This window comes from Schistocerca serialis, chromosome 8, assembly GCF_023864345.2.
Source record: "Schistocerca serialis cubense isolate TAMUIC-IGC-003099 chromosome 8, iqSchSeri2.2, whole genome shotgun sequence".
In the NCBI taxonomy this organism is placed as follows: domain Eukaryota; kingdom Metazoa; phylum Arthropoda; class Insecta; order Orthoptera; family Acrididae; genus Schistocerca; species Schistocerca serialis.
The window spans coordinates 453,772,953-453,795,974 of NC_064645.1; the positions used below are offsets into that span (position 1 = coordinate 453,772,953).

The window sequence follows — 23,022 nt, forward strand, 5'->3', positions numbered from 1 at the left end:
TCGGTACTAATTTCATCGGTAGTACAGCTACAGTCACGTTAAATTCATTCACAACACTATTTTACTATATTACATCTGATTCCGATTAAGCTAAAAAGGAAATAAATTGAAAAAATTGAACATCAACCACTAAAAAAATTATCGAAATCTCCCCTCTACACACTCAACGTTTTCTTCTGTAACGATTTCTAATTGGGGAATGTTCGATGCGTTACGGGGAATCATCCCTATTTAAAGGATGTTCATCTGTCACGACAAAAAGTCTGCTGAAGTCTGTAAGTTCAAGAGCGTGACAGTGCTTTTCACTGCAGTTGTTACTACAGTATTTTCGGTATCACAACACACTGCTTCAAAAAAAAAAAAAAAAAAAAAAAAAAAAAAAAAAAAAAAAAAAAAAAAAAAAAAAAAAAGAAAGTGAACCACCGAGAAGAAGAGGAAAATAAACTTCACGGATTGAGAGGATATGCGATGTTGCAACAGTGATCACAAAATCGAGTGAAGTTTGCAAACAACTTGTCAGTTCAAAAATGGTTCAAATGGCTCTGAGCACTATGCGACTTAACTTCTGAGGTCATCAGTCGCCTAGAACTTAGAACTAATTAAACCTAACTAAGCTAAGGACATCACACACATCCATGCCCGAGGCAGGATTCGAACCTGCGACCGTAGCGGTCGCTCGGTTCCAGACTGTAGTGCCTAGAACCGCACGGCCACTCCGGCCGGCAACTTGTCAGTATGAGGAGACTTATCAATATGCCGTTGCACACACTCTGTCTGGAAGCTGTCTCAGAGCCGTCGTGTCCTCTCCACAGCCAAGCTGTCCCACAGCAGCCGCAACTGCTCATCGGCAGTCCGGGTACTGGTAAGTTACGACAGTGTGACGTCCGAGTCCGCCTCGCACATGTCGTCACGCAGGAGCGGTCGAGCATTGTTCTGTTGAATAATGGCATCGCGATACTTTCATATAACAAGTAACGTACGAAGGTGCAGGATGTCCGTGCGGTACCACTGTGCCGCCAGAGTGACCTCAGTTACTACACTACTCGCCATTAAAATTGCTACACCACGAAGATGTGCTACAGACGCTAAATTTAACCGACAGCAAGAAGATGCTGTGATATGCAAATGATTAGATTTTCAGAGCATTCACACAAGATGGCGCCGGTGGCGGCACCTACAACGTGCTGACATGAGGAAAGTTTCCAACCGATTTCTCATACGCAAACAGCAATTGACCGGCGTTGCCTGGTGAAACGTTGTTGTGATGCCTCGTGTAAGGAGGAGAAATGTGTACCATCACGTTCCCGACATTGATAAAGGTCGGATTGTAGCCCATCGCGATTGCGGTTTATCGTATCGTGACACTGCTGCTCGCGTTGGTCGAGATCCAATGACTGTTAGAAGAATATGGAATCGGTGGGTTCAGGAGGGTAATACGGAACGCCGTGCTGGATCCCAAGGGTCTCGCATCACTAGCAGCCGAGATGACAGGCATCTTATCCACATGGCTGTAACGGATCGTGCAGCCACGTCTCGATCCCTGAGTCAACAGATGGGGACGTTTGCAAGACAACAATCATCTGCACGAAGAGTTCGACGACGTTTGCAGCAGCATGGACTATCAGCTCGGAGACCGTGGCTTCGGTTACCCTTGACGCTGCATCACAGACAGAAGCACCTGCTTTGGTGTACTCAACGACGAACCCGGGTGCACGAATGGCAAAACGTCATTTTTTCGGATGAATCCAGGTTCTGTTTAGAGCATCATGATGGTCGCATCCGTATTTGGCGACATCGCGGTGAACCCCCATTGGAGGCGTGTATTCGTCATCGCCGTACTGGCGTTATCACCCGGCGTGATGGTATGTGGTGCCATTGGTTACACGTCTCGGTCACCTCTTAATTCGCATTGACGGCACTTTGAACAGTGGACGTTACATTTCAGATGTGTTACGACCCGTGGCTCTACCCTTCATTCGATCCCTGCGAAACTCTATATTTCAGCAGGATACTGCAAGACCACATGTTGCAGGTCCTGTACGGGCCTTTCTGGATACAGAAAATGTTCGACTGCTGCCCTGGCCAGCACATTCTCCAGGTCTCTCACCAGTTAAAAACGTCTGGTCAATGGTGGCCGAGCAACTGCCTAGTCACAATACGCCAGTCACTACTCTTGATGAACTGTGGTATCGTGTTGAAGCTGCATGGGCAGTATAATATATTTGTCCAATGAATACCCGTTTATCATCTGCATTTCTTCTTGGTGTAGCAATTTTAATGGCCTGTAGTGTATCAGACGTGACCCGCCCACATCACGGCACTAGCAGCTACACTGCCGTGCTTCTCCGCAACACTGCAAGAATAGCACCTGTCCCATGCCGCCATTATCGCCGACGATGGTCATCCAGCGTAGTGCAGAACACCAATTCGTTGCCGAATACCATGTGACGTCATTCGTCAGCATCCCGTGCTTTCTGGTCACAGCACGACTCCAGAGACAGCCGCTTGTTTTGTGGTGTGAGCGGTAGCCTAGGCATAAGATGATAATTCCCTAGCCCGGCTGCTGCCAGTCTGCTGCCAATGGTGCGGGTTGACACAGAACGGCGCGGGAAGTCGGTTACTTGTTTCCGGATGGCAGGGGCAGACGCGAGGCGGCTACGATGTTCTTAGTGCACAATACGGCGATCCCCGCCTGTGGTGGTCAGACATGATCGACCAGATCCTTGACGACGGGTCTGAATGTCCTCGCCTTCCCATGAGACCACTGTCACATCTGAAGCCCCACAGATCTGGATATTGCACGATTCGACCAGCCAGTCAAACGGAGGCTCCTCTCAGGCTCTTGTCAGGTACTGGTAACGCTCTATCTCCTTCCCAGAGATCTCTCAACATCTGACGCTGTTCATGACCCTTATAGACGCTGCCAGGCCTGGCAGTCACACTAAACGCGAGCGACATTAATGCACATTAGTGGCCATTCTACTTGCATCTGTTACAGGGAATAGCAACTCCAATCATTTACAAAGCTGTTGATGGTGTGTAGGCAAATGAAGTTCATTGGCACCTAATCGTGTCCTTCTTTGTCAGCCAGTGTATTTCTTGCTAGGAATGGAAAATGAAATACACAGGTCATATGTGAACCAGATAATCGCTACATTCTTTTGGTAATCGATACTTAACGTCTCGATTTCATTCTTAGTTCGCCACTCGTGTGATGTTAAAGACCATGTCCCAGTACCAGAAATCTAATCTCTTACTGTTCTGTACCATCCAAGAGAGACACAACACATACAGCAAAGGCCGCCACCTCGCAGGTGCATCCACTTCCGTGGCGTCTCTCAGGTCCGTGCGGCAGCCTCCAGATGCCTGCTTCTGGGCCACTTCCACCAGTGTGTCATATACCTCCGCCGATAGTGTGGGCAGCCGCCATAGGGGGCGCTGTCAACCAATGAATTACTGTGCTTTTGCCTTGCAGTGACCGACACGGAAATGCTTCCACTGACAGGCACAAAGCAGAATGACCCGTGGACACTCCAAAAGAAAGACAGCTTAGATCAGTGCCTGCAGTTAGCTCAGCATAGTACTACAAGGATTGCTTTCCCAAAAGGTTTCTTAGAATTTACTGTTTACGAAGAACTACCGTGAGTAACAGAGTGTCTGTGGTATTACACTCAGTTACAGTGACAATATAAGAGCCTGTCAAAAGACAACCAAGATATTAGATATCTTTGTATTAGGCTTAGGACATCAAGTGGCAAGCATTAAACTGTATCACAATTAAGTACCATTTAGTTTACTCTTAATAAATGTTATTTCGTATTGTTTATTGGGTAAATTTAATTTAGCGTGCAATGGCTACCTTCATGAAGCATAGCTGTTTCCTGCTACCGTAGATGTTCGGGCAGAATTAGTAGTACCGTTTCGGTACTACAGTCTCAACACTTACTAACTTTCTAGTCCTTCTTCTCTACTTCTTCTTTCTCTCTAACCATTATCTGTCCACTGCCGAACGAAGGCCCGTTCCATATAATTCTACTTCATTCGCTACTGTCCAGCACCTACAATCGTGTTCCACAAATACTTTCCATATAATCGACTCATCTCCTCTGGGTCGTTTCAATGCATCATGCGCGTTTTTGAGGTATCAAATAAACCATCTTACTGCTCCATCTGTTGGGAATTAGCGTATGTACCTCGTACTCCTTCGAAATTCACTTCTGTGAGGTTACATGCGTCTCTTGTAGTTAGGCTAGAGAATGAGCGATCTGAAGACTTTACTCAGTTTCTGGACTAGACTTTTTCGTACTGCCAGAAGGCGTTCGTGAGCCGAAAGTTTCGAAACATCTGTCCCTCCCGCAAGCTGGCGCTAACTCGTGACTCAGAGGGAGCCTGAATCACGTAGACAGCCGGCAACCATCTGCATGAGGTGGGCGAAAAAGCGAGCCTGTCATCCACCGTACTTCCGGAGCGCAACTGCCTATAGTCACGGGCTTCCGCGAAGCTCGGGCTGAATCCGCAGTCTCCAGCACACACGAGGCGCAGGAGAGATGTGCACACCGATACTCGTGAGTCAGCCGGAAGAGGCCCAGCTTCCACAGTTCCTACACGGCGGGTCACTGCTCCCCACCGAGCGACTGCCACAGCGAGCTACGGTACGCCTTACCATTAGCAATTTACCTCAGTTTCACAAAGTACACTACTGACCATTAAAATTGCTACACCAGGAAGAAATGCAGATGATAAACGGGCATTCATTGGACAAATATATTATACTACAACTGACATGTGATTATATTTTCACGCAATTTCGTTGTATAGATCCTGAGAAATCAGTACCCAGAACAACCACCTCTGGCTGTAATAACGGCCTTGATACGCCTGGACATTGAGTCAAACAGAGCTTGGATGGCGTGTACAGGTGCAGCTGCCCATGCAGCTTCAACACGATACCACAGTTCATCAAGAGTAGTGACTGGCGTATTATGACGAGCCAGTTGCTCGGCCACCATTGACCACACGTTTTCAATTGGTGAGAGATCTGGAGAATGTGCTGGCCAGGGCAGCAGTCGAACATTTTCTGTATCCAGAAAGCCCCGTACAGGACCCGCAACATGCGGTCGTGCATTATCCTGCTGAAATGTAGGGTTTCGCAGGGATCGAATGAAGGGTAGAGCCACGGGTCGTAACAAATCTGAAATGTAGCGTCCACTGTTCAAAGTGCCGTCACTACGAACAAAACGTGACCGAGACGTGTAACCAATGGCACCCCATACCATCACGCCGGGTGATACGCCAGTACGGCGATGACGAATACACGCTTCCAATGTGCGTTCACCGCGATGTCGCCAAACACGGATGCGACCATCGTGATGCTGTAAACAGAACCTGGATTCATCCGAAAAAATGACGTTTTGCCATTCGTGCACCGAGGTTCGTCTTGAGTACACCATCGTAGGCGCTCCTGTCTTGTGATGCAGCGTCAAGGGTAACTGCAGCCACGGTCTCCGAGCTGACAGTACAGGCTGCTGCAAATGTCGTCGAACTGCTCGTGCAGATGGTTGTTGTCTTGCAAACGTCCCCATCTGTTGACTCAGGGATCGAGACGTGGCTGCACGACCCGTTACAGCCATGCGGATAAGATGCCTGTCATCTCGACTGCTAGTGATACGAGGCCGTCGGGATCCAGCACGACGTTCCGTATTACCCTCCTGAATCCACCGATTCCATATTCTTCTAACAGTCATTGGATCTCGACCAACGCGAGCAGCAATGTCGCGACACGATAAACCGCAATCGCGATAGGCTACAATCTGACGTTATGGTACGCATTTCTTCTCCTTACACGAGGCATAACAACAACGTTTCACCAGGCAACGCCGGTCAACTGCTGCTTGTGTATGAGAAATCGGTTGGATACTTTCCTCATGTCAGCACGTTGTAGGTGTCACCACCGACGCCAACCTTGCGTGAATGCTCTGAAAAGCTAATCATTTGCATATCACAGCATCTTCTTGCTGTCGGTTAAATTTCGCGTCTGTAGCACGTCATCTTCGTGGTGTAGCAATTTTAATGGCCAATAGTGCAGTAGAAAATAATCTGTCACCGGGTGGGGGGGGGGACGAGGGGCGGGTGGGGGGGGGGGGCGAAGTATTATACCAGCAAGCTCCAGTCCGATATTCATCAAACTTTGTGGCGACGTTCATCTCTGATCATCTCTGAACGGGTGTTAAATGATTAAACTTTAATTCAGGTCGGAACTGATGTCCTTTACCGACATCAGTATAACGTGTGACGTGTGACGTGCGACTGCAACGGGGACGAACAGACTCCTCTATTCTTTGTGGTGCGGGAACAAACCCTGCCTGCAAATGTCTTGAGGAATGTGTTGCCTTCCTGAAGCTTATGTCATGTCAGGTCACGAAGATTGCTGGCAAGACACTGGTACGGACGAATACGTGTTCCCAGCCCGCCCCAGACACGCTCTATGTGTGAGAAACCTTGGGACCGTGCATACCGGTCAAGTACCCACACCTTCCTCAATCCATATGTTGTGTGAAATGAAGTCATTTCATGCTGGGTACCCTGGTCATTACGGGTATTACAACAGAATTTACCATTCTTGGCACACACTGGCGAGCTTTCACACTCCGTTCATAAATTACTAAATCAGTGTTGTCGTTAAATACAGCAGATCGGCACACGTCGATTCCAGGAGTTGGAGAACTGTGAGTCTCTACAATCAGTGCTTTCTGTGACTCGTGCGCGCCGGCCGCGGTGGCCGAGCGGTTCTAGGCGCCCAGTCCGGAACCGCGCGACTGCTATGGTCGCAGGTTCGAATCCTGCCTTGGGCATGGATGTGTGTGATGTCCTTAGGTTAGTTAGGTTTAAGTAGTTCTAAGTTCTAGGGGACTGATGACCACAGATGTTAAGTCCCATAGTGCTCAGAGCCATTTGAACCATTTGAACTCGTGCGCATTGGTCTGACGGCCGCAGCAGGAACGAGACCTTTCGCTCAGCATCACAGAATGCCACTCAGCGTCCCACCAAACAAGTTCCTCTTCCTGTGGTATGGTATCGCTGATAACCGACGAGTGGCAACTGGAGATTTGCAACTAGCTTCCAGTTCACGATTGCACTGTGCCTGTCGCCTTTACCCGTCTATTCGTCAGAGGCAGTCGAAGAAAGCTACGACGTGTTCGTGCCGTAGTGATTGTGTTCTTGTTGCCCCCTCTAGTCAATCCACTGCGGCCAACTGGCTGTGCGCTGTCAGTGAGCTGCTGCCATGTCCCTCCTGCCAATCTACATCTACATCCATACTCCGCAAGCCATCTGACGGTGTGTGGCGGAGGGTACCTTGAGTACCTCTATCGGTACTCCCTTCTCCAGTCTCGTATTGTTCGTGGACCGAAGGATTGTCGGTATGCTTCTGTGTGGGCTCTAATCGCTCTGATTTTATCCTCATGGTCTCTTCGCGAGAAATACGTAGGAGGGAGCAATATACTGCTTGACTCTTCGGTGAAGGTATGTTCTCGAAACTTTAACAAAAGCCCGTACCAAGCTACTGAGCGTCTCTCCTGCAGAGTCTTCCACTGCAGTTTATCTATCATCTCCGTAACGCTTTCGCGATTACTAAATGATCCTGTAACGAAGCGCGCTGCTCTCCGTTGGATCTTCTCTATCTCTTCTATCAACCCTCTCTGGTACGGATCCCACACTGCTGAGCAGTATTCAAGCAGTGGGCGAATAAGCGTACTGTAACCTACTTCCTTTGTTTTCGGATTGCATTTCCTTGGGATTCTTCCAATGAATCTCAGTCTGGCATCTGCTTTACCGACGATTAATTTTATATTGTCATTCCATTTTAAATCACTCCTAATGCGTACTCCTAGATAATTTATGGAATTAACTGCTTCCAGTTGCTGACCTGCTATTTTGTAGCTAAATGATAAGGGAGCTATCTTTCTATGTATTCGCAGCACATTACACTTGTCTACATTGAGATTCAATTGCCATTCCCTGCACCATGCGTCAATTCGCTGCAGATCCTCCTGCATTTCAGCACAATTTTCCATTGTTACAACTTCTCGATATACTACATCATCATCCGCAAAAAGCCTCAGTGAACTTCCGATGTCATCCACAAGGTCATTTATGAATATTGTGAATAGCAACGGTCCTACGACACTCCCCTGGGGCACACCTGAAATCACTCTTACTTCGGAAGACCTCTCTCCATTGAGAATGACATGCTGCGTTCTGTTATCTAGGAACTCTTCAATCAAATCACACAATTGGTCTGATAGTCCATATGCTCTTACTTTGTTCATTAAACGACTGTGGGGAACTGTATTGAACGCCATGCGGAAGTCAAGAAACACGGCATCTACCTGTGAACCCGTGTCTATGGCCCTCTGAGTCTCGTGGACGAATAGCGCGAGCTGGGTTTCACACGACCGTCTTTTTCGAAACCCATGCTGATTCCGTCTTTCTCAAGTCTGAAACATGGTGGTAAGTAAAACGAACACTAACCTGGTATGCTGAGTGGCAGCGTCCAGTAACGTTAGATACACCAAACAGCCGTAATGTATTCTAACTATTAATTTTAAATTAAGAACAGCCTCAGATGGTTCAGATGGCTCTGAGCAGTATGGGACTTAACTTCTGAGGTCATCAGTCCCCTAGATCTTAGAACTACTTAAACCTAACTAACCTACGGTCATCACACACATCCATGCCCGAGGCAGGATTCAAACCTGCGACCGTAGCGGTCGCGCGGTTCCAGACTGTAGCGCCTAGAACCGCTCGGCCACCCCGGCCGGCAACAACAGCCTCAGTTACAACGTTTACCTAGATTTACCTAGGTTTCAGTAGGGATAACCCCAACCTTCTTCACAATAAAAGGTTCAAATGGCTCTGAGCACTATGGGATTTAACATCTGTGGTCATCAGTCCCCTAGAACTTAGAACTACTTAAACCTAATTAACCTATGGACAACACACAACACCCAGTCATCACGAGGCAGAGAAAATCCCTAACCCCGCCGGGAATCGAACTCGGGAACCCGGGCGCGGGAAGCGAGAACGCTACCGCACGACCACGAGCTGCGGACACACAATAAAAGGAACGACGACTTTTCCATAATGGACAGCGTCAAAAACTAAAAACTATAATATAGTAATACATCGTCATATTGCAATAACTTATCTGGGAAACAGCCTCAACCCCACTTCGCAACCGCAGTACGGCAGCAACGGATGTAGTACTGGAACTAGCTATAGCCTCGAGAGCGCATGCGCGATAGTATGTCATACGTACTTGTTAACACTGGTACCAACATGTACTCCTAAACTTAAAATTTTATGGATAACCATGTGCGACTAACGAAATTGACGTATACGTTATCCTGTAAGGGACAAAGATATATCGACTATCTTAACATTTGTAACAATCTGTTGGACGTCAAAAGCGAAGGGGGCAATGCGTTTACTATTTTAAGCCAACCTAGCATATTCAGGCTAATCATCGAACTTGACCGCATGAGGATAACTACGGGTTTGAAATACCAGATAATCCCAGCTATTCAGCAAACGGGAGTGCTAAAAACAAGTTGGCTAGGGTATAATGATTACTCCCTAAAATTATGGCGGATGGAATAACAGTTGAAGACCTTCAAAAAAGTTTTTGTTTCGCAGCTGCAGCTAGTCGTTAAAAAGGTTATTTTTGTGATATAGGAAGTGTTTAAAAATTTGCATTTCTTCCAAAATATCCATCCTCGCACCCTTCAAAAATGGTTCAAATGGCTCTGAGCACTATGGGACTTAACATCTAAGGTCATCAGTCCCCTAGAACTTAGAACTACTTAAACTTAACTAACCTAAGGACATCACACACATCCATGCCCGAGGCAGGATTCGAACCTACGACCGTAGCGGTCGCGCGGTTCCAGACTGTAGCGCCTTTAACCGCTTGGCCACCACGGCCGGCTCGCACCCTTCACTTCGCAATGCAAGAGCTGAGTATTATCCGGAGGGTTGGGTGCGTGAGCCGTTTGCACTTACTATTCAGTGAATGTTGAACCACGCGTGCCATCTCCAATTTTACCTAGGTAAATCTAAGTAGCCGGCCGGTGTGGCCGAGCGGTTGTAGGCGCTACAGTCTGGAACCGCGTGACTGCTACGGTCGCAGGTTCGAATCTTGCCTCGGGCATGGGTGTGTGTGATGTCCTTAGGTTAGTTAGTTTTAAGTAGTTCTAAGTTCTACGGGACTGATGACCTCAGAAGTTAAGTCCCATAGTGCTCAGAGCCATTTGAACCAAATCTAAGTAAACATTGCAACTGAGGTTGTTGTTTATTTAAAATTAATATTTATACAGTTGCTGACAGGGCCGCGAAATGTTGAAAATATTAATATCCTAACCATCTTTCATCTTCAGGAATTGCTTTTCCCTACGTTGAAAGTACTAACAATAAGCTCGCACAAATAACAAAATTTAATCGACACATTCCACGGGCCATGAAAGTAGTGGAGTATCAGTTTGGTAGCCATGCGTCAAGATGTTTGTGGCGTAAAATCATACATTTTGGTCAGTGTCTGTGAAATTACTCGCACTGCGTATGAACTCTACTGGCTACCTGGTTTTTTCTCAAATAAAAATGTCATTCTGTAATTTACAAATGTTGATCTTCTTTGACAACAATTTGCTGACTAGTTTGACATAAACGAATCACAGTTTCTGAGGTGTCGGTACCACGCACTTACATTCCCGAGAGACTAAATGTAAGTAAGTACACGCATAAAAAACATTCGTAAACTTGTCTTTCCACATTTCTTGGAAGAGTGGCCCGTGGTAACTCGTAAAATTATATAATTTCAACAGGCCGGTCTTCTGACTCACTTAACAGGGGTGACAGCGGAAAGACGGAGGACTCACATTCTCCGCCTGGCCACACTTATTTAGCACTTCACTTGTTTTCCTAACTCACTGCTTTAAGCCACGGGCTTACAGTGTTTTTAGTTTTTGCTAGGCTGAGACTCGAACATAATCGCCTAGATACTGCCAGCGGCCACTTTAACGCTTTTCTTTTGTTCTTGGCCTCACCTTACAGCCTTCGCTTTTTCGCCAGTGGTGGTCTGCTCGGTTTGGCTTCCCCGCCCTTGGGTTTCCGACAACAGAAGACTATCAGTTCTTCTATAAACCTGATTTTTCGGTGAAATAAAAAAGTATTTCATAATTCGCAGTGTTGGCCAGGTTTCTTCTTGAGACAAAATGATAAACTTCCAACTTTACTATTATTAAAAGTTCTTTTTTTCTAAATTAGAACTCAAATCTTCCTTATTCGAAGAAAGAAAAAAAGCAGAAGTTATTAAGGAAAGCTTTCTCAACAGAACATTATCTTGTTGTGCTACTTCCTAAATTTCCATGTTAAAAGTAAGCTTTCGGCTGCTATTTAGTTTCATCCTACGAAAATGCATTCTCGACTTTGAAGATAATTAGTAACAAATTCTGAGACCATTTTTTGTGTGTCCAGTTACTCAGCGAGCTACGCCGTTAGATATGAACTTCTAATCTGAGTGAGGAAGCGGGGAAAAAGAGGTAACCGAAATGGGGAAAGGGAAGAACTAAGGAATCATTAGCGACAGAACGCAAGCTCATTTGGTCAAACGGTGCGGGGTGGTGGAACGGAGGGGCAGTGGTGACAGAGGAGGAAATCAGCTGAACTTGTCGAAATAATCATTCCAGTATTTGTCTTGCACGTTTTAAGAAAACTACGCTAAACCTTAAACTCTGAACGGGGGAAATTCGAGCCCCTTTCCTCGCGAATAAAGGTCCAGCTCATTCGATGATGCCGAAATGTTTGCATTTGTGGGATTGTTCTGACTTAAGATTGAATAACTTAAGTACCGCTCCAGGCAAGATGAAAATGAAGTGTGGGGTTTAATGGTACTGCTGAATATATACAGATTATTAAAGATACAATGGGGAGGGGGGGGGGGGACGGGCTTTGGCAGGAGCAACGAGTTATGAGCGAAACTGAAATGTGTTGTCGTTCATAAATAAGAAAAGTCGGGGTACGTTCAGAGGAAATCGACAGGTGAAAACTTGATTATGATGTCTGTGCTGGTATCTGAAGGTGAAGGAATGAGAATGGAGGAAAAATAAATTAGAAATAGTTACATAATCGCGTGATTAAGTGAACAAAGGAGGAACACCATACAGGTAAACATGCGTGTGCTATAATCTGTTTTGAGTACTTTAAAACGAATGCAGCCCTCAAATTTATTTTAGAAATCTGTGTCTAAAAGGCATGCCATTCCTGTGCAACCTAACAGTGGTAAACGATTTCTAAAACAAAATAAAGTACAAATGTTCAGAAGCTCTACAGTGTTCTATCTATGCGAGTAACTGTCTAGGTTATTATAAGAGCAGCCTGAGGGAGACATCTGATTGGCAGATTAACTGAGTCGGGCAGAAAACGAAGGATACCATTTAACATTCAGTGTGCATTCCGACACATTCTCTTCTACTGCCATATTGGTAACAGGACTAGGCCTCGACTCGGGCAGAATCTTTAAAAGATGAGCTTCGTGGAAGAGGTCGTACGGCTACTGCTGAGACCGGCGTGGGACCGCTGCGACAACAACCGCCAGTCCCGGGAACTATTACGGCCCAGAGTCGCTTTTTCCGCGTCCCATTGTTACCGAGGATGGTCGTTTTCCGATTATACCAGGAAATGTGGTGCGCGCTTCTCGACCGGTCTAATTTGTAAAACAATTAGGAGCGTACTTAGGTGACGAGCCGAATTATCACCGTACTGAGAACCTTTTCCGAAGAAGGTTGATAAGGGTATGTGTTCCTATTAGCAACTTACGAGGGTTGGATCATTAAGGGGAGGTTTACTATCTTTGGCCCGAAGAAAGCATGTTCTTTGAGAACATTTTTCTCGGGATGTGTTATAGATATCAATGTCACATCAGGTAAAAATGTTTATTGATATTTCCTCTACAAACTGAAATTTTTTCGACCGGAAAAGTCGAAGAGCAAAGGCGTAAGTACCGTCGGAACGAAACAAAATTTCCGGTATGTCACTAGTCATCCGGCTCGTCTCAAATCAAAATTGAGTTGACGTTAGCGAAGTATATAAGATTCTTTAGGAGTTGTACCTCGCATAAATTATTTGGACCATAGGAAAAAAATGGAGGACATTTGAAAATATAGGGTTTTTTCCTCTATATTTCGACTTCGTCGGCCAAGTAAAAATATTTATAGTTGATCGATCCGAATAAAAGTGGTATAACTCCTAGACAATTCAGTTAGATTCGTCGGAAACAAAGGATCATGCCAATCGGTTCAGTAGATTTGAAGTTACCATACCGCGCGATAAAAAAAAAGTCATTTCGAGAAAAACGCGTTTGAAGTTTTGACTATATATAAGTGTAATATTACGCAACTTACGTTCAATCGGCTATTCCGGGTCCATAAACTAGTCCTTCCTCTTCCTCATAGAGGGCGTTCTGCTCGATCTGGGCCATCCTGCGCTGCTCCAGAGCCGCTCGTACGGCCGCTGACAAGCGGTTTTCGGCCTCTTGAATCCGGTGGACGTCCGAATGCTTGACGAAATGCATCGAATAGAGTCCCAGGGTGACGTCCATCGTTGTCATGGTATTCAGAATTGCTGAATGCCCTTCGTTGAAGGTGCTCACTGTCAGGAAAGTCTCAATCTCCCCAGTCTTCGCACCAGAATGCAAATGCTTGTGGGCTAACTTGCAAACACACGCGTTCAAATTTTCATTTCAATTTTGTGTGTTTCCTCCCAAGCACCAGTACAAGAACTCGTCCTCCGAAAGAAAATAACTGGTGCGTGAATAAGGCCGATTTCAGGCATGTACATTTTTTTGTACAACCGCAAATAACAAACATTTCCGTTCCGTATTCGGAAAAACCGTTTCAGGGGTGGATTCTAAACACATTTATGGATCCTAAAATGCAATTTAAGGGGGGAAGGACGTCAAACGGGCCGACTTGGAGCAGGAGAGGCATCACTGTCTATACTTTTACAAATAAATTCATAAAACCTTGTCAGCATGGCCAGGAAGGATTCGGAATTTACACTCACAGCAGTGGAAGTTCGAAAACAGAGCAAAATAAATTTTTTTTACATGTGAAATTTCATCACTTTTTTCACTTACTAATGGCAGCATTTGTTGCTATAGGTACACTTTTCTTCACAACTGTGAGAGATTCTTCGATGAATTTTGCACAGCATATCTACATCTACATCTACATCTACATCCATACTCCCCAAGCCACCTGACGGTGTGTGGCGGAGGGTACCCTGAGTACCTCCATCGGTTATCCCTTCTATTCCAGTCTCGTATTGTTCGAGGAAAGAAGGATTGTCGGTATGCTTCTGTGTGGGCTCTAATCTCTCTGATTTTATCCTCATGGTCTCTTCGCGAGAAATACGTAGGAGGGAGCAATATACTGCTTGACTCTTCGGTGAAGGTATGTTCTCGAAACTTTAACAAAAGCCCGTACCAAGCTACTGAGCGTCTCTCCTGCAGAGTCTTCCACTGCAGTTTATCTATCATCTCCGTAACGCTTTCGCGATTACTAAATGATCCTGTAACGAAGCGCGCTGCTCTCCGTTGGATCTTCTCTATCTCTTCTATCAACCCTATCTGGTACGGATCCCACACTGCTGAGCAGTATTCAAGCAGTGGGCGAACAAGCGTACTGTAACCTACTTCCTTTGTTTTCGGATTGCATTTCCTTAGGATTCTTCCAATGAATCTCAGTCTGGCATCTGCTTTACCGACGATCAACTTTTTATGATCATTCCATTTTAAATCACTCCTAATGCGTACTCCCAGATAATTTATGGAATTAACTGCTTCCAGTTGCTGACCTGCTATTTTGTAACTAAATGATAAGGGAGCTATCTTTCTATGTATTCGCAGCACATTACGCTTGTCTACATTGAGATCCAATTGCCATTCCCTGCACCATGCGTCTATTCGCTGCAGATCCTCCTGCATTTCAGCACAATTTTCCATTGTTACAACTTCTCGATATATTACAGCATCATCCGCAAAGAGCCTCAGTGAACTTCTGATGTTATCCACAAGGTCATTTATGTATATTGTGAATAGCAACGGTCCTATGACACTCCCCTGCGGCACACCTTAAATCACTCTTGCTTCGGAAGATTTCTCTCCATTGAGAATGACATGCTGCGTTCTGTTATCTAGGAACTCTTCAATCAAATCACACAATTGGTCTGATAGTCCATATGCTCTTACTTTGTTCATTAAACGACTGTGGGGAACTGTTCGAACGCCTTGCGGAAGTTAAGGAACACGGCATCTACCTGTGAACCCGTGTCTATGGCCCTCTGGGTCTCGTGGACGAACAGCGCGAGCTGGGTTTCACACGACCGTCTTTTTCGAAACCCATGCTGATTCCTACAGAGTAGATTTCTAGTCTCCAGAAAAGTCATTATACTCGAACATAATACGTGTTCCAAAATTCTACAACTGATAGACGTTAGAGATATAGGTCTATAGTTCTGCACATCTGTTCGACATCCCTTCTTGAAAACGGGGGTGACCTGTGCCCTTTTCCAATCCTTTGGAACGCTACTCTCTTCTAGAGACCTACGGTACACCGCTGCAAGAAGAGGGGCAAGTTCCTTCGCGTACTCTGTGTAAAATCGAACTGGTATCCCATCGGGTCCAGCGACCTTTCCTCTTTTGAGCATGCAATCCATACTCAAAGGTGTATGAAGCTCTAGAATTTTACAAATCTATTAAAAACTGTGATAAAACCGGGGTAATTAACTAGAAATTTGTGTTTTTTTTAAACATGAAGTTTAAAACATAACAGCTCATTCGTTTTTTCATAAATTAAATAAATTCTAGAGTTTCATACACCTGTAAGTATGGTTTGTATGCTGCGCAAAATTCATCGAAGAATCTCTCTAACTTATGAAGGAAAGTGTACCTATAGCAACAAATGCGGCCATTAGTAAGTGAAAGAATGATGAAATTTCACACGTAAAAAAATTTATGTTATGTTTTCGATCTTCCACTGCAATGAGTGTGAATCCTGAATCCTTCCTGGTGATACTGACAAAGTCTAATGAATTTATCTGTAAAAGTGTAGACAGTGGAAATTAAAATGTCCTGTGATGCCTCTCCTGCTCCAAGTCGGCCCGTCTGACGTCCTATCCCCCTTTAAAAAAATCGATTTTTTGAACCAAAAGATAGTAAACCTCCCCTTAATAGAGGCAACTATTTTATTTACAACTTTCACACAACAGAGACATGTTGAAAGTTTTGGTGCCTTCAGAGTAGTCACCAGCATTGTGTATAACCCACTGCCAGCAATATGGAAGTCGTAGGATACCTTCAGCAGCGCCACTTGTGTTGACAGTTCGACTGGAGCCGTCTGTCATCCGACTAATCTCTGTAACAGTTCTGAAGCGAATGCCTCGAAGTGCTTCCTTCCATTTAGGAATCAAGTTGAAGCCACAAGGCCTAGGTCCGTGGAGTGTGGTGGATGGTAACAGCTTCCCAGAACAACCGGTCGCACGAGAGATGACACACGAGAACTCAACGAGTCTGTGACGTACAGCTGTCCCCAACCGTGACCTGTAAAGACGCGCGATGATGCCTTCCGGCGCCATGACGCCAGCTGTGACGGCACTGTGCCTCTACAAGACAGTGGAAGAAGGCGCCTCTTCCCTGCTCGCCGCCGTACTCGTCGACGGTGGTCAGGTACGGCAGTGCAGGGCCGCGGTTCCGTTCATCATCGGTAGTCGGTGCTTCCCAGCCACGGCACCACTGCCAGTGCAGCCGTTCGTGTTGCGGTGTCAGCAACGGTCCACACAGTCCGGCTGCTGCTGGTCTCCGACCAGTGGTACGGGATGAATCAGAATGTTAAAGGGAGGCCATTATTTGACACGAAAGTTACTGCTTACTGTATGTACCGTGCGGGCAGTACGGCGATGCTCCCTTGCGGTGGTCAGATGTGGTCGACCGGAGTCTCGACGAGGCGTGTGCCTGCCCTCACATTCCATGCAGTCCAACGTCAGGTTGACGTCACAGCCCACTGCTCTACAAATCTTGATGTGGCACGACAAGTCGGCCACGTGGAGACGCAAACTGAGACCCTATTCAAGCTCTGTTAAGTGCTGATAACGCTGCCTCGATCGAGTACGCGACATATTCGTGTCTTGCAGAAGGATCACTTAACATATGACGCTTTACAAGCCCCGTATATACTTTAGCACGCCTGGTAACAATACTACACACGAGCAACACTAATGCAGAAGTTAAAATCTTCTGGGTTATTAGGCCGCGTCATGTTACTTCTAAGATGATCGACGTTTCGACCCTTCTGCTGGGATCTTCCTCAATATCTTCTGGTGTTTACTATTCCTAGGAGGATTTACGCGAATCTGGAACGAGCAGACTAAAAATTCCCATTAACCAGCACGATTTTTAATTTTCTGTGATTTTTGCAAATAATTTCAGGCGAATGTTGGGACAGTTCCTTAAAAATCCTGCGGTCGCTCCCTTCTCTCATTTCCAGCTGAGTAACTGGAACTGAATAGTCTTTAACGACCTTGACTTCAAAGAGACGTTAATCATTAATATAAGGGGCAGGTTAAACACATAATCATATAAAATGATATAACTAGAGACGTAATGGAGAAATTTATTGGCGGCTTGCTTCTACAAGTATGGTAATTCAAGATGTGTTTACTTGCGGCAGTCGGTACCAAATGCGCACGCGCGTAATTGCCTTGTTCACGTTCACACGCGCATCGGTAGCCGTATGGACTTTTCAGCAGGTGGTGTTCTGTGTGCTTTCTGTTGCGGAACTAGAGTCCGTTAGACTGGCACAACGTCGTTTTCGACGTGAGTATGGACTGCGTCCAACTGACGATGTTTCCAGTTGCATAACAATCAAGAAATGGCACAAACGGCTTCGGAAAGCTGGGAGTTTGTTTTCCATGTCGCTGGATTTGAAAAGGTAGCCCATCGATTGCTTGGCCATCCAGAAGCCCAGATAATACGCCGTTTCATTTTTTCTGTGGGTGTTTATCAAGAATCAAGTGTACCAGACACCAGTTCGTAATCCTCCATATCTACGCCATCGCATTCGTGCAACTTTCGCAAATGTTATGCCTGCAATGCTGCAAAGCACTTGGAGAGAAGTGGAATACGGAGTAGATGTCCGTCGCGCCAGTAATGGTGCGCATGTAGACGTATGGGATGTGGAAAAAAAAGTCTTTGAGTTACCATACTTGTAGAAACATGACGTCAATAAATATCTCAATTATATCTCAAGTTATTGCATTTTGTATTATGTGTTTAACCTGTACACCCTGTATTTCCCCCTTGTAGTAAGGGATGAGAGAAAATTAGATTCGTAAATACCTAAACAATTGTAATTACAAGAATATCACTACTGAAACAAGTCATCTGATGTACTACTATTACTATTTCAGATTCTCAAAACCCTATCTGTATCTTTTCCTTGGAGCGAAAACTTTCAGTGATACAGATCAGACTGTGTGAAAAGAAGACAATTGTTCTCAAATGATTAGTCCGTATGGTTTAATTGTACGATTTGAATAAGGTTATTCGTGTCCCGATCACAGCTGAACAAATGCACTTTACATGAAACGTGCAAGACGCTCTCTCGAACCTGTAGTTTCAGTACTAGACTTTACAGCTTTTCAATAACTGGTTCGCGGTTGGTAGGACACGTCCTGAGACATCAAGGAATAGTCAATTTCATAACGGACGCAAGTTAAGGGGATAAAAACTGTAGAGGCAGACCAGTGCTTTACTAGACTAAGCAGGTCCTCATCGTACACAAAAGGTTTCCCAAATTTAGAACATTTGTAAATTGCATCGTCACATATAGTCGAGAGTTTGTTTTAGGAGGGAATAAAGTTATTTCAGCAAAGAAATAGTAGTGACGTTATATAATACCTGGAGCGGTTACTGAGTAGAGTCGGAGAAGTGTACACAAAAAACATTCCGGGTCCATCCACAGATCAACAGGATCCTGCCATAGATATTTATGAAAGGTCCCATTCTGCAGCGTGTTTCAAAGGGATGTATTCACAATAGCAAAAGAGAGTAATGAAGATAAAATGTACCGTGCTTACTGAAGGTATGAATCTTTCGTGATTTTACTTGCTAACTTGCTTATTGAGATTCGACACAATCTCCGCTACTGGGTGAGGCCCGTCGTTATAAGCATTGACAATACTGTTTATAGCCACGAAATCATTGCCCTTAAGTGAATCAATAATTAATTTTTGCAATGGAGTCACATTCCGCATCCCACAACGATAAAGTTACCTCTTATGAAGAAATAAAGAACATTCATGTACCACGCGTGTTCAATGGTATATACCAGTAGTTGAATCTATTACAAGAAGGCGAACTCGTGATCATGCGAAAAGGGAGCTCGAGGGTACAGAGTTATGAAGTAGGTGTGCGTAAGCAGTAACCACAGTTTCAAATTAATCTTCACCGAGGCGAAATAAACGCAATCGAGGTTCCACTCATAAGGTAAATACAAACGTGGCCAAAAATTTGAGGGACACCGTGTGTGACTACATGTGTCGCAAATTCTTACAATGATTATATTTACAAAAAGGTACTGGAAAACACATTGAGAATGGGTTTCGAAAAATATAAAGAACGAATAGTGGAATTAAGAATGTCCATATGGGGCAGAAAAGCCCACTAAAATTCGCGAAAACGAGCTAATCTAAATTCTGCGGCTATAATACGTCCCTAACGTGCCTTCAGTATTAATGGATTAAAGACAGAAACAAGAACAATAAAAAAAGACCCTTTCGCGAAACATGTATAAGAAAACGGGAAGTACATTACCTATGGCTTGCAGCGCAGCTCATCAGTCGTGGGTAATGTCTTTGCCACACGGGACACTGTCTGCACTCACTCAAAAGTTGTACCTGCGTTTCCTTGCTATCGGAAGCCCTCGCTACCTGCTCTCTGACCAAAGCACGTGCTTCTGGTGCCCAAGGAGCTTCGTGCTCCAAGAATATCGATACTGACACTATGTCTTTGCTTCAGCAGGTACTTCGTCTGCTGTTGCGGTGATTAAGAGGCTCGGGTCGTATTCTGGACGAAGTGGAATTCAAATTCCCATCGGCCGCTCTTCCTTCTCAAATCCTTGTCCTAAACGACCTTGTCCTAAGTCTCCAAATGACATCGTTGTCGACGAGAGGCTACACTGTCATCTTTTATCCTTCGCTCCAGCGGGTTCCTAACCGGGGGTTGGTCGCTACTACCAGAAAAAAAAATAGAGTTGGTGCTAGTGTACGACTTAATTATGCGTTATATGCACGAATAAAGCTAAGTGGTTTGACATTATTTTAATAAACTGTGTGTCAAGGTCTTTCTGTCGTCATCTTTCTAGCGTATAGAAGAATATTTTCTATTTAATAAATTCTTGCTAAATTGAGCATGAACCCCACGCCACCCAAATCCTACATAACTAGCGTTATCCGCTAGATTATTCAACTATATATTATAAACATTAACAGCCCTACAACACTCTTTTAGTGTACGATAAAAGCTACTTTTACATTCAACCTTTTCACCCCCTTTAGAACATGTTGAATTCTATTTGCATGCAATAATCACAAAGCTATTTCAATATTCCGTAAGCTCGCGCTTTGTTCTCTAGACTACAGTCCAGCATCAAATTTGGCGTTGTTATGTAGTGCCCTCTGGATCTCACGAAAGAACAGAATGAGTTGATTGCTGTTTGTGGATTTTCGCTCTCTGGAACACAAAAACGTGTTCTATGATTATGCAATAGATTGGCTTTAGGTACATGGGAGCAATATAACTGATGATGGTCGAAGTAGAGAGGATAAAAAATGTAGACTGTCAATGGCAAGGAAAGCGTTTGTGAGGAAGAGAAATTTGTTAACATCGAGTATAGATTTAAGTGTCAGGAAGTCGTTTCTGAAAGTGTTTTATATGGAGTGTAGCCATGTATGGAAGTGAAACATGGACGATAAATAGTTTGGACAAGAAGAGAACAGAAGCTTTCCAAATTTGGTGCTACAGAAGAATGCTGAAGATTAGATAGGTAGATCACATAATTAATGAGGAGCTCTTGAATAGAATTAGGGAGAAGAGGAGTTTGTGCCACAACTTGACTAGAAGAAGGGATCGGTTGGTAGGACATGTTCTGAGGCATCAAGGGATCACCAATTTAGTATTGGAGGGCAGCGTGGAGGGTAAAAATCGTAGAGGGAGACCAATAGATGAATACACCAAGCAGATTCAGAAGGATGTAGGCTTCAGTACGTACTGGGAGATGAAGCAGCTTGCACAGTATAGAGTAGCATGAAGAGTTGCATCAAACCAGTCTCAGGACTGAAGACCACAACAACACGTACATGGAGTTGTAGTTATGTGCATCTGTGTCGTTATGCTTCTTGAATATCGAGTCTTCTTCCAATCGCTTTGGCATCTTTCGTTGATTCGACTGAATGTGTCTCTCACTAGCGCCGCGCATGAGATGCTAGTTCGCTTTTGGAATGTCCAGAACACTTAGGTGACATGCCTGTCGTGGGAAAAGATATGAAGATACAATTACACTTCCCTGCAAAAAAAAAAAAAACAGTCGTGGTAAAAAATTATATAGTTTTACATTATATATGAACGGCTCCTCTTTCGTTTCTCTTGCTGTCGTGCTAACTATTTCTCAGGACTCGCAAATTTCTTACCTATCCCCCCATTGCTCTACAAACCAAAGCCCTTTGTTGGTGCTGTTGAACTTATCCTTTTTCATGGATCGCCAATGTCGAATCGTCTAGCATTTCCCATGCCCTGGCGACCAGACGGACTTATGTTAGTCGAGCCTCTGGTACTGGGTTACCTGGCGTCAGGTGTTGTGGCTTTTCTGTAGAAATCATTTTGTGGATCAGTAATCGTCCTTGTACTTAGTTGAGCGAAACGGTAGAGGTATTTCATTAACTATATATTTGCTCTGTTTGCTAAAAATTTATTATTAACAAAAATTTTAAGACGTTCATCGAATTAAATCTGCAGTACATCTTTCCAAGCGCGAAACGTGGTAGATGTTACTTCACTTGGGAGGGAGTCGACTGTTTGCCTCAGATGTAAGATTCATCATTCCTACGTTACTCAGAAGCTACTACATTAACACGAACAGAAACAGAAACTGCTAACATACACTCGTCTCCTTATTTTAACAGGCAGGAGAAAGACCAGTTATTATAAGTCTAACTATTATCAGTGTTATTCTAGGTATATGTTAATGTAAATCGTGCGTATTTGAGACAATACGCATGCATTGTCTTGTAGTTTAACATACAAAGGGTGTCCGATAACACTTTCAATTATTTATTGCACAAGAACTAAACACTGTACAGATGTCATACATGTTGCATTTTGAAGAAAAACTCTGAAAGTTTTTTTTACAAACATTCGATATGCGGAAGCATGACGCACCGATTTCTTTGGATTCCTTATGAATGTCTCTCGTATGCGCTCCATATTCACTTCGCTCACACTGGGACGTCCGCCTCTCTTTGCTGGGCACAAGTAAACAGCCGTAACGAATTTGCTGTGCCAGTGGTAAATGGCCTCCCTTGTTGGTGGTTGGTTCTAAACATCCTTTGAACAGCTGTAGCACACTTGTTTTCGTCGAACTGCAACACACATAGAAAGCTCGTTCCGCACCTGAACTCGACATGTTTGCGACTAGCGCTATCAGCAGATTACCAAAATACGCTGTGGCGGTATACATGAAAAAGAAAGAAAAAAAACTTTCAGGGTTTCTCTTCAAAACGACATATGTATGATATCTGTACAATGTTTGGTTCTTGAACAATAAATAATTGAAAGTGTTCCCGCACTTTATGTACACCCTTTATATAGGTTTAGAGTGGAGTATTGCGGTAATTCACCTGCACTGACTTCAACTATGG

At 44.6% G+C, this 23,022-nt stretch overlaps 1 protein-coding gene across 1 annotated transcript in view; it reads left to right on the forward strand.

Moving 5' to 3' along the window:
* The first annotated feature begins 238 nt into the window (after nt 1–238).
* The window catches only part of LOC126417064 (ETS domain-containing transcription factor ets-5-like), a 240,332-nt gene continuing 217,548 nt past the window's right edge, over nt 239–23,022 (forward strand). Inside the window, exon 1 of the mRNA XM_050084956.1 lies at nt 239–275. Within this exon, the coding sequence (XP_049940913.1) occupies nt 239–275 (37 nt within the window). The remainder of the gene's footprint in view (nt 276–23,022) is intronic.